The sequence below is a fragment of the Hemiscyllium ocellatum genome, assembly GCF_020745735.1.
Source record: "Hemiscyllium ocellatum isolate sHemOce1 chromosome 27 unlocalized genomic scaffold, sHemOce1.pat.X.cur. SUPER_27_unloc_19, whole genome shotgun sequence".
NCBI classification, from domain to species: Eukaryota; Metazoa; Chordata; class Chondrichthyes; order Orectolobiformes; family Hemiscylliidae; genus Hemiscyllium; species Hemiscyllium ocellatum.
In genome coordinates, this window is record NW_026867486.1 from 578,342 (window position 1) to 590,437 (window position 12,096).

At 45.6% G+C, this 12,096-nt stretch overlaps 1 protein-coding gene across 1 annotated transcript in view; it reads right to left on the minus strand.

Moving 5' to 3' along the window:
* LOC132807619 (zinc finger protein 239-like) overlaps positions 1-12,096 on the minus strand; it is a 58,567-nt gene continuing 46,471 nt past the window's right edge. Inside the window, exons 2-3 of the mRNA XM_060821673.1 lie at positions 907-1,061; positions 1-696 (exon numbers count right to left, since the gene is read on the minus strand). Of these exons, the coding sequence (XP_060677656.1) occupies positions 40-696; positions 907-1,061 (812 nt within the window). The 3' untranslated portion in view covers positions 1-39. The remainder of the gene's footprint in view (positions 697-906; positions 1,062-12,096) is intronic.

Genomic DNA, 12,096 nt, shown 5'->3' on the forward strand with positions numbered 1-12,096 from the left:
AAAAGCCCACTGCACCCACTGTCAGAATGGGCAGGAGGTTCAGCTCTGGGGGTGACCCACTGCAGCATCACTGGTGGAATCTGATTGTTGGATGCACTTGTGCCCCTGCTGGTGCCTCCGCAAGTTGCAGGACAATGTGAACCTCCGCCCGCAGTCGGGGCAGGCAAACGGCCTCTCCCCGGTGTGGACCCATTGGTGGGCCAGCAGTTTGGAGGAGCGGGTGAACCCCTTCCCGCACTCGGGGCAACTGAATGGCCTTTCCCTGGTGTGGACCCGCCGGTGGGACAACAGGTCAGAGGAATTGCTGAAGGCCTTACCACACTCTGGGCAGACGAAAGGCCTCTCCCCCGTGTGGATTCGCCGATGTCTCAGCAGGTCGGAGGAATTGCTGAAGGCCTTCCCGCACTCTGGGCAGCTGAAGGGCCTCTCACCCGTGTGAACCCGCTGGTGGGTCAGCAGGTTGGAGGATTTACTGAAGGCCTTCCCGCACTCTGGGCAGCTGAAGGGCCTCTCCCCCGTGTGGACCTGCTGATGGGCCAGAAGGTTGGAGGAATTGCTGAAGGCCTTCCCACACTCTGGGCAGCTGAATGGCCTCTCCCCCGTGTGGACCCGCCGGTGTCTCAGCAGGTTGGAGGAGTCACTGAAGGCCTTCCCGCATTCGGGGCAGCTGAATGGCCTCTCCCCCGTGTGGACTCGCCGGTGCTTCAGCAGGTCGGAGGAATTGCTGAAGGCTTTCCCGCACTCATGGCAAGTGAAGAGCCTCTCCCCTGTGTGGAATCGCTGATGGGTCTGGAGGTTGTCCATCGAAGTGAACCCTTTCCCGCACATGGAGCAGTAAAACGTCCTCTCACCAGTCTGTATATGCTGGTGGGCCAGCAGGACACAGGAGCAAGTAAAGCCCTTCGCCTGCTCGGGGCAGGAGAACGGCCTCTTCCCAGTGTGATTGCACTGATGAGCCGCTAGGACAGGTGGGACACGGAAGCCCTTCCCGCAGTCACCACACTTCCATGGTTTCTCAACGGGGCGTGTTTCCTCGGGCTTCTCCATGGCTGAAGCTTCAGCTGCACACATACACACACACACATACACGTGTACAACCCCGCAGTGAATTCCTCTTTCCACGCAGTAGAGTTGTTTCAGGCTCCACACACAGCGCGCTGCAACAGTAGGGTCTTTCAACCAGTCCCCCCTACTCAAATAGGAACCAAAAAGAAAGCTTTGCTCCTTCTCACAGAATCATAGTTGAAAATTGTTGCGGTCCTGATGGATTGAGTGACTGTCGGACATTGATGTGAAAGTGAGGACTGGAGACGCTGGAGAGTCAGAGTCAAAAAATGCGTCGCTGGAAAAGTGCAGCACGGCAAGCAGCATCAGAGAAGCAGGAGAATCAACATTTTAGACATAAGCCCTTTATCTGTTGACTTTGAAACTTTTGTCTTCAGATAGTCTGTAAGAAAAGATTACAGAAGTCATTACTGCCAGTCCGGTTAAGAATGAGACATCAAGGCATTTACACTGACACCAGAGAGAAACTGAACATATAGATGTGGCAAATGTTAGTGGCAAGTCAGAGCGATAGAGATATGTAGCACAGAAACAGACCCTTCGGTCTAATTCATCCGTGCCAACTAGATAACCTAACCTAATCTCGGCCGATTTGCCAGCATTTGGCCCATATCATCTAAACCCTTCCTAATCGTATACCCATCCAGATGCCTTTTCATGTCATAATTGTGCCAGCACTCACCACCTACTCTGACAGCTCTTCCCTTAAACACGCCACTTTCTGCATGAAAGACTTATCCCTTAGGTTCCTTTGTTAAGTTCTTTTGCTTGAGCTTCTTACACAGCAATACGTCAACTTCTGTGAACAACCAAACTTTACTTAATAAAGTACAAGCTGTGAAGAAACTCTGAACACTCTTCGTAATGCTTGTACACAACAGCACAAAAAAAAACCCTTAAACAAAGTAAAACTGAAACAGAGGCTCACAGTTGAAGTTAGAAGGGCAGAAGGAGACAGTGCTAGCAACCTTTCTCCACACAGTCCACTGCTTAACTCACCCAAACGAGACTTCAGCTTTCAGGACTGACCACTCCCCTTTCATTGTACAGGTCACTTCTAAAACATAAAAGCTTTGGCCTCAAGTCTCATCTGTTCATATCTGACCAAAAATGCCTCCCAATACAGTTTTTCATCTCTGTACTAAACCAGTCGCTTCGGATCCCAGGTCCTTTTACCACCCCTCTGAAAAAAACCCAAGGACACAGCATCCTCGAGAAGAAGGACCAGCTTTGTGACAGAGGGATATAGGTCAAACACTGGCAGGTGGGATTAGATTAGTTTGAGAACATAGCATGGAGTAGTTGGACTGAAGGGACTGTTTCTGTGCTGTTTGACTCGGTGACTGTTCTGAAATGGCCTGAAAACTATTTTCTTACCTTCCCCCATAAATATCCACTTCTTTGTTGTTCCAAAATCAGATGAACTCAGCCTTGAATATATTCAATGATCCCATAACTGCAGGAAGACATCCCACTTCTGAACTCAATTCCTCTTGCTAATATACCACTTGCCTTGCTCATTGCTTGCTGCACCTATCTGACAACTGGCATTGACTGGTGTGGAAGGACGCTGAGGCCCTTTTATACACATTCCTGATGAAGGGCTCAAGCCTGTAATGCTGACTCTCCTGCTCCTCGGATGCTGCCTCATCTGCTGTGCTTTTCGAGCACCACAATTTTTGACTCTGATCTCCAACATTCGCAGTCCTCACTTCCTCCACATCCCAATAAATCACCATTTAAACAATGCATCTCCTTTCTGCTTCCACCCTCCAAGGGAATGCTATCACTTCACATCGTGGTACTGCATTTTCCATGAGTTTGCCAACCGCGACACAGACTGGCCCAACTTTTCCAGAATCTGTCCCCTCCATAAATTGTGATTGAGCGCGAGAGATAGACACAATAGGGGTGGGGGTCTCTGATTAGTGGGAGGACCACGCTCTTTCCGGTCCTCCAGGACTTCCTATTGGCCCAACAAAAGAAGATCACGCGCAGTTTCCGCGGACAGCCAGGAGCACGCACAGGTTTTGCTGACACCGGCGAACATGCGCAGTGTGTGTTGGCACCGAGGAGCACGCGCAAGGTGCTGTGTGAAGTTGCTGGTGTTCCTGACAGATTTTGTGCCCAAATGACAATCAGAGACAAGAAAGGCTGGAGCGATGTTTTATATTTATCCTGCGGCTTGACATTTTATTCCTTTTGCATTTTATTTGACTATCCATCTTTTCCTCAGGGTAGGGGACTCCCAAACTGGAGGGCATAGGTTGAAGGTGAGAGGGGAAAAGATTTAAAAGGGACCTAAGGAGTAGGGAAAAAGTGAAAGTTAATTCCCCTCAAGAAATACTCTTTCCAAACCTGTACATCTTTGGATTGTGGGAAGAAACCGGAGCACCCAAAGGAATCCCACGCAGAGAAGGTGCAAACTCCACTCAGACAGTTACCAGAGACTGGGATCAAACCCGGGTCCCTAGCGTTATAAGGCAGCAGTGCTAACCACTGAGCCTGTTCAGAAAAAATACAGCAATTGATTTATATTAGGGTGAGAGGGGAAAGGATTAAAAGGGACCTAAAGGGCAACTATTTCACTCAGCAGGTGGTGCGTGGATTGAATGAGCTCCCAGAGGAAGTGGTGGAGGCTGGTACAATTACAATATTCAACAGGCATCTGGATGGGTATATGAACAGGAAGGTTTGGAGGGATATGGGCCAAGAGCTGGCAAATGTGTCCTGATTAATTTAGGATATCCGATTGGCACGGAACAAACAGTTTGTTTCCATGCTCCACTACTCTATGATTCTATTTCTACATAGTCAGAACTGTTATGACACGGACTGCACTCCCCCCACTAATTTAAAACCAAAAAAAGATTTACCCCATGTGCTAATGTGAAAATTCAAGAGGTAAGGAACTGTTTCCAAGTCACTATTTAAAGTTTTATTTAATGATCTAGGACACTAACTTGCAAGTGGAATTTATAAAATATGCCATGTATTGTCTGCCTGCAGATTGCATTTTGCTCAAAAAATGCACAATGTATCTGCAAGTACAAATTCACCCCATAGACCTGTGTGTGTGTGTGTATGCGCGCACACATGAGAGAGAGAAAAAAAGTTTAGTTCCATACTGTATATCTCTATGTCTATTGCATAACAGATGCTTTTATTTCTGTTGATGTAAATATTGTTATAAATCACAGCTGGGTACTAATACTCAAATGTAAGGGAGAGAGAATTCTTCAATTAGGGCACTACAAGAATCCTAGCAGACCCCTATTTCTGGTTTACTTGCCAATGAACAGACACAAACACCTATTTAATTCTAATTTTTCGCCTTTTTTGTTATATTTTCTGGTATTATGATACTCGGTGTCTGGATGGTTTACAGGCTGGGAGACTGTAGGTTGGACTTTGATTGACTGAATGTTTTATTGTTCCGGAAGGTGTCGAAGGAGGTTAAAGCTTCAGCAGAAATGAAGCACAGCTGAGAACAGACAACAACTGTGTGGGAACAGGAAGATCAACCAAGGACATAGAAACCAGGACCTGAAATCTGAGCTGACACCAGACTGCCCTGTGGTCAGTGCTTTGATTAGCAGTGTCAACCCTCTACCTTTACCTAGCTTCCCATTTGACTTGAATGCCACATCTCCCCTCAATATTTAGGATCCAATCCTTGTCATCCTGAAGCCATGTCTCTGTAAGGAGTCTCAGATCATAATTATTCTCTTCAATGTGTGCAGTCAATTCATTCACTTTTGTTACGTTGTAGCGCTATTACGACAAGGGTAACCCCCTCTGCTAAATTAAACCAGCAATATAGAGATGATTCAACCCATGCAGTAATATGTAAAAGTTCGAGGGGCAAAGAACTATCCCAAAGGTAAATATGTAAATTAAAAATTAACAACTTTATTCTTTGTGTCCAACAGAGAATATTAGAACTCACAAAAATGCCCAGTTTTATAGTCCAAAACATCGGATCATTTTATTGGTGTTAATATTATGAAAATAATTAATTCAAACTTGATTGGACTTGGTATTTTGGGGCAATCTTTAAACGGATTGGTCGAATTTAAATTTGTTTGTGCCTCATGGCAACCCAGTTGCTCTATTTGTGTTGACCAAATATTACATTCTCATCTTGTTTAGAACACTTTGTTCTGCTCAATTTTTTTACTCTCTTAAAGGTACAGTACCTCTACCCCTTTATAACAAGCACACATACAGATACTGAACTTTTAGTTTTATTGTTTGTTATCTTTTGAATCCAGTTTTAATTGCTGGTACGTTTATTCTCCTTGTTCCTTTCTATTGTTCTCTGATGTCCATTTTCCACATCACTACATTGCTTAGCTACCTTGATTTGGATTAGCCTTGCTAAATTGCCCTTGGTGCCCAGGGATGCACAGGTTAGGTGTCTTAGCCAATGGGAAATGCAGGGTTATAGTTTCGTAGTCATAGAAGCAGGAGTAGGCCATTGGGCCTGTTGAGTCTGCTTTACCATTTATTAAAATCGTGGCTGATCTATCCATCATCTCAGCTCTTCGTACTTGCATTATCCCGACCACCCTTGATTCCCTGAGGGGTGGGGGCGGGAGCAGGATGCTCTTTGGAGGGGTCAGAATGGACTTGATGGGCTGATTGGCCTGCTTCCACACTGTAGGACTTCTATGATTTACCGCAGTTGGGTTTGCCTCAGATCACAGCTCCCAGAATCTCCAACCGTCTGCAAATCGAAAGACAAGTCTCCCCCCCGCCCTCTCGTATGTATGTTATCTAAACGCTTAATCATTTCTAGTGAATACAGCCCACGCCTCCCGCTGCTGCCAGTAACCTTTACAAAGCTGATGAAACAATGCCATTCCTGCAGTACTGTAAACCGTAAGGCTTCTAACAATACCAGTTACTCATTCACCGCTCCTGATGGACAGCATTGGAAACAAAACATCGAAGGCTGACAGAAATGAGCAGTTTAACTCAAAATTCCACCGAGCCCTTCACTGGGCACCCCAATCAGCACACTGTCCTTACTGCTGGTCAGCCTTAAAGCACTTCACCCCCACAGTGCAATGAATTCCCACATTCCACCAAAATCCTAGATGTACTCATGTACTCAGTTGCTGTCTCACCAATTAAATGTTTCATTGTAACTTTTGCTTCCAGTAAAGGCAAAACATCTTTGAAAGTTGCTCTGAAAGTCCAGTCTTCACAACAACACTTCTGCTTTCACGCAAGATGATTAAAGTCATACAGCACAGAAACACAGCCTTCGGTCCAACTCATCCATGCCGACCAGATATCCTAAACTCATCTAATCCCATTTGCCAGCATTTGGCCTGTATCCCTCTAAATCCTTCTTATTCACATACCTACCCAGATGCCTTTTAAACGTTGTAATTGTCGCAGCCTCCCCACTTCCTCTGGCAGCTCATTCCAAACATGCACTACCCCCTGAGTGAAAAAGTTGACCCTCAGGTCCGTTTTAAATCTTTCCCCTTTCACGTGAAACCTATGCCCTCTAGGTTTGGAGTCGCCTACCATGGTGAAAAGATTTTGGCTATCCAACCTATCCATACCCATTATAAACTTCTGTAAGGTCACCCATCAGCTTCCAATGCTCCAGGGAAATTATCCCTGGCGTATTCAGCATCTTCCTATCGCTCAAACCCTCCAAATCTGCCTACATCTTTGTAAAGCTTTTCTGAACCCTTTTAAGTTTCACAACATTCTGCCAGAGGGCGGCAACTGGAATTGCACACAGTTTTCAAAAGTGGCCTAACATGACCTCCCAACCCCTGTAATTTTTTTTTAATTGGGTAATGCTGCGTGATTCCCCAGTTTGTATTTTTTTCTTTTTTTATTTAAAATAAACCCCCACACTACCGCCTAACTGCAGTAGCGCTTATTTATTGCCCAGCACCCATGGTGTGTGTGTGTGTGTGTGCAGGTGAGAGACACAAGGTGCACAAATCTTTATTCAATTTCCACCACCAGGAAGATAGGAAAACCCGCGGTTGACAAGCACTGCCCTTCACAACAAAGGGCAATGATGTGTGCAGTCTCCTGTTTATTTTTTTTTTCTTTTACTTTTACTTTGGTCCAGTGACAAGCACTGCCCTTCACAAAGGGAATCTCCTGCTTTTTTTTTCTCTTACCCCCGCATTATCGTCTAACTGCAGTGTGCTTATTTTTTCAAATTTCAGATTACTACTTCCAAATTTCATCAAGGCTCATACTATGAGCCAGGCACGAGGAGAATGTGCAAACTTCACGCAGTCAGCAACCTGAGGCGGGAATTGAACGCGGGCCTCTGGCACTGTGAGACAGCAGTGATAGCCACTGTGCCACCATGCCGCCCAACCCCTGTACTCAATGCTCTGACCAATAAAGGAAACCGTACCAAATGCCTTCTTCACTATCCTGTCTCCCTGCAATTCCACTTTCAAGGAATTATGAACCTGCAAGGACACTTTGTTAAGCAAAACTCCCCATTAACGATGTAAGTCGTGCCCTGATTTGCCTTGCAAAATGTAACACCTCACATTTATCTAAATTAAACTCATTTTGCCACTCCTTAGCCCATCAGCCCATCCGATCAATTCTAATTTATATTGAACTTCGTTTCCTCTCTCATCCCCCAAAAGCTGAGACTCTCCATCCCACACACACTTCCTCCATTCTGACTTTGCTGAACCTAATTCCTGCTGTAACTCATCCTGAAGGGTGTGGTTCATGCTGATTAACAGGCCCACACTCGGGGGAGGTGGAGACCTAATTGAAACAGACAGAATTCTGACTGGCCTGGACAGAGTTCAGGGGAAGATGTTCCTATTGGTAGGAGAGTCTAGGACCTGAGGGCACAGCATCAGAGTAAAAGGAATATCTTTTAGAACAAAGATAAGGTGAAACATTTTCAGCCGGTGAGTGGTGAATATGTGGAATTCATTGCGACAGAAGGCTGTGGAGGCCAGGTCACTGAGTAGATTTAAGATGGAGGTAGATGGTTCTTGAGTATCAAGGGGGTCGAGGGTTACAGGGAGAAAGTGGGAGAATGGGATTGAGAAACTGATCAGCCAGAACTTAATAGTGGAGCAGCCCTGATGGGCTGAGAGGCCTAATTTCTGCTCCTGTGTTTTATGGTCTCTTGCTGTCCTGGACTAGGAGTGTGCAAATTGGGAGCAGGAATAGGCCATTTAGCCTGTCGGGTTTGCACCAGCATTGAACAGATCATAAGTAGATATGATCTAAAGGGTAAAAACAAGGACTGCAGATGCTGGAAACCAGAGTCTAGATTAGAGTGGTGCTGGAAAAGCACAGCAGGTCAGGCAGCTCCTCGGATGCTGCCTGACCTGTCATGAAAATGCCTACATTCAGGTTAATAGGATGGAATTTTTTCCACTCGAGCAGAGGAGGATTATAAAATCAAGAGGGGTATAGATGAGGTGAATGGTCAAAATCCTTTATCTAGGCTGGGGGTTCAAGATTATGCAGCAAATCTTGAAAGAAAGAGAGGAGAAAGATTATAAAAGGACATGACGGTCTCCATTTATTCCGCCCCCAAGAGAGTGGTTTGTGTGTGGAATGAATTTCCAGGCAAAGGGGTGGATACAGATACAGTTAGAACATTTAAAGACATTTGGATTAGTACATGAATGATGAAGTTGATTTTAAATAAATGTGAAGCACTGGATTTTGGAAAAGCAAATCAGAGCAGGACTTATACAGTTTATGGTAAGGTCCTGGGGTGTGTTGCTGAACAAAGAGGCCTTGGAGTGCGGGTTCATAGTTCCTTGAAGGTATGCTTTCATTTATCGGTTACAGCACTGAGTAAAGGAGTTGGGAGGTAGGTGAACCTCTAAGGGGAGCCTTTTCACACAGAGTAGTGCATATATGAAATGACCAGCCAGAGGAAGTGGTGGAGACTGGTATAATTACAGAATTTAAAAAGGCATTTGGATTGGTCTATAATAAAACGGATATGGGCCCGGGGCTGGCAAATAGACTACATTAGGATAACTGGTAGGCATGGACAAATTGAACCGAAGGGTCTGTTTCTGTGCTGTACTTCTCTATGACTCCAATATAAAGATTCAGAGGGATATAGGTTAAACACAGGCAGGTGGGTCCAGTTTAGTTTGAGAACATAGTCAGCGTGGATTAGTTGGACTGAAGGGTGTGTTTCTGTAACTGATTTGAACTGGTCTTGCCTCCCCCATAACCATCACTTCTTTGTTGTTCAAAAATCAGATGAACTCAGCCTTGGATATATTCAGTTACTCCCAAACTGCCGGAAGGCGTCCCCACTTCTCAACTCAATTCCTCTTGCTAATATCCCACTTGCCTTGCTCACTACTTGCAACACCTGTCTGACAACTTGCACTGTCTGGATTAGAAGGACGCAGAGGCTCCTTTGTACATCCACACATCATTTCTGATGAAAGGCTCGAGCCTGAAATGTCAATTCTCCTGTATTTTCCATTGAAAAAAGACCTGGACTAACTTTCCCAGAGTCTCTCCCCTCCCTGGATTCACTCCGTTTCCCTTCAGTTCCTGCAAGTCAACAGCTGAACCCCGGAATGGAAAGGGGTTTGAGAAAAGAGCGTGCTGTACTCACAGATGTTGGAGAGAGGAAGGAAGTTGCAGTCTGGGGTGAAGCTCAATCTTCATTCAGAGAGAGAGAGGAGCAGCAGCAGCAGCAGCAACTTCAGAAGTTCATGGTCCTACTTCCGCATCCAGACAATGGGTTTGCTGTGATTGGCAGGAGGACCAGTCTCCATCCGGTCCTCCAGAGCTTATCATTGGTCCATCAAAACAAGATCATGGAGTGTTTCCGCTTTTTGCGTGAGTATGCGTAATGTTTTGCTGACACCGTGGAACATGCGCACTGCGTTGCTGACACCGAGTAGCATGCGCAGTACGGGGATGTTGGCATTCCTGACAGATTTTCAAAGTTAAAAATCACACAATGCCACGTTGTCGCCCAACAGGTTTATTTGGAATCACTAGTTTCCGAAGCGCTGCTTCTTCATCGGTTGGTTGTGGAGCAGAATCATAACACACACACTTTATAGCAACGGGATTGCAGTGTCATGGGATGTAATATTAAACAACTTCAGCTGACCTCTACCATCTTTTAGTATGACCATGTTAGTTTTGATTCCTACATCTGTAAATCCCAGAACTTTTCAAAAGTTACGTTCTCAAGATAGCTTTTAACAATAGGTGTCATCTCAATCAGATAATACATTGAAGGTGTTACGTCAAAGTCTGTCTGTGTCCCAATGTTAGGTCAGACGGATTCTATTTCTATCGTGGTATTACAGAATCTTACGTGTATGCGTTTTTGTGCAAAATAAAATGCGATTCTGCAAGTACAAATTCAACTCACAAACGTGTGTGTGTGTGTGTGTGTGCAGGAGAAACCGAGTGATTATGTGTGTGTGAGAGAGGATAATGGGGTATAAGTCTGTGAGAGGGTGTGTGTGTGAGAGAGAGAGCATTTGAGAGAGTGCGTGTGAATGAGAGAGTCTGTGTGATTGTGTTGGCTTGAAGGAGTGAGAGTGTGTGTGTGTGTGTGTGAGAGAGATAGAGAGAATGTATAGTGTAGTGGGGTCACCTGTAGTCTGACATGAACCCATGGTCCTGGTTGAGGCTATTTCCATGGGTATTGAACTTGGCCAGCAGCCTCTGCTCAGCCACTTTCCTTTTTTTGCCTATCCTGAAGTCTACCTTGAAGGATGGTCACCCAAAGGTCCAAGGCTGAAAGTCCCGTACTGCTGTAGTGTTCCCCGACTGGGAGGGAACACTCCAGGCTGGTGATTGTTGTGCAGTGTCCATTCATCTGTTGCTGTAGCCTCTGCTCGGTCTCACCAATATACCAAGACTCAGGGCATCATTGCCTGCAGTGTATGAGATAAACAATCCTGTCTGAGTCACATGAGTACCTGCTGCACTCATGGTAGGTGGTGTCCCTATGTGTAATGGTGGTAATCATGTCAACACTCTGATACGTCTTTCATCATCTGCCGTGACAGAGTTGTATCGTGTTGTCCTGAAAGCCAGGTGGTTTTCTGCGAACAATTATCTGTTCAAAGTTTGGTGGTTGTTTGAAGGCGAGAAGTGGAGGCGTGGGGAAGGTCTTGGCGAGGTGCTCATCCTCATCAATAATGTGTTGCAGGCTGCGAAGAACGTGGCGTAGGGTTTCGGCTCCTGAGAAGTACTGGACAACAAAGGGTACCATTTTGGTTGCAGCTCATGTCTGTCTCCTAAAGGAAGTCATTACAGTTTCTTGCTGTGACACATTGGAACTGGCAGTTGATGAGTTGAACATTGTACCCCGTTTTTATGAGAGCACGCTTGTGTACTTCCAAGTGTCTGTCACGTTCCTCCTCACCTGAACATATCCTGTGTATGCGAAGGGCTTGTCCAGAGGGGATGGCTGTTTTAATATGTTTCACTAGAGAAGTGTAGCACTGTCAGGTTATCCGTGGGTTTGCGGTATAGAGAAGTGCTGAGATACCCATCCTTGATAGAGCTGCATGTGTTCAAAAATGAGACAGATACTAAATAGTGTGGCGAGTGTGATGGTGGGATGAAACTTGTTAATACCACAGGATCGTTGTTTCAGTGACTCCTCACCTTGGGTCCAGAGGAAGAAATGTCATTCATATATCTAGTGTATAGTGTTGGTTGGAGGTCCTGTGCAGAAACGAAGCCTTGTTCGAACCTGTGCATGAAGCATTGGCATACTGGTGTGCAAATTTGGTCCCAATGGCTGTTCCATGTGTCTGGATGAAGAACTGGTTGTTAAAGGTGAAAATGTTGTGGTTGAGAATGAAGCGGATGTGTTGTAGGACAGTGCTCAGAGACTGGCAGTTGTTGGTATTGAGTACTGAGGCTGTTACCGTGATGCCATGATCGTGAGGAATGCTGGTGTAGAATACTGACATGTTCACGGATTCAACTCGTCTGTGGATGCTGAGCTTCTGGAAGGATTGGATCAGAAGTCTTGATGAATGCTGTCAGTTC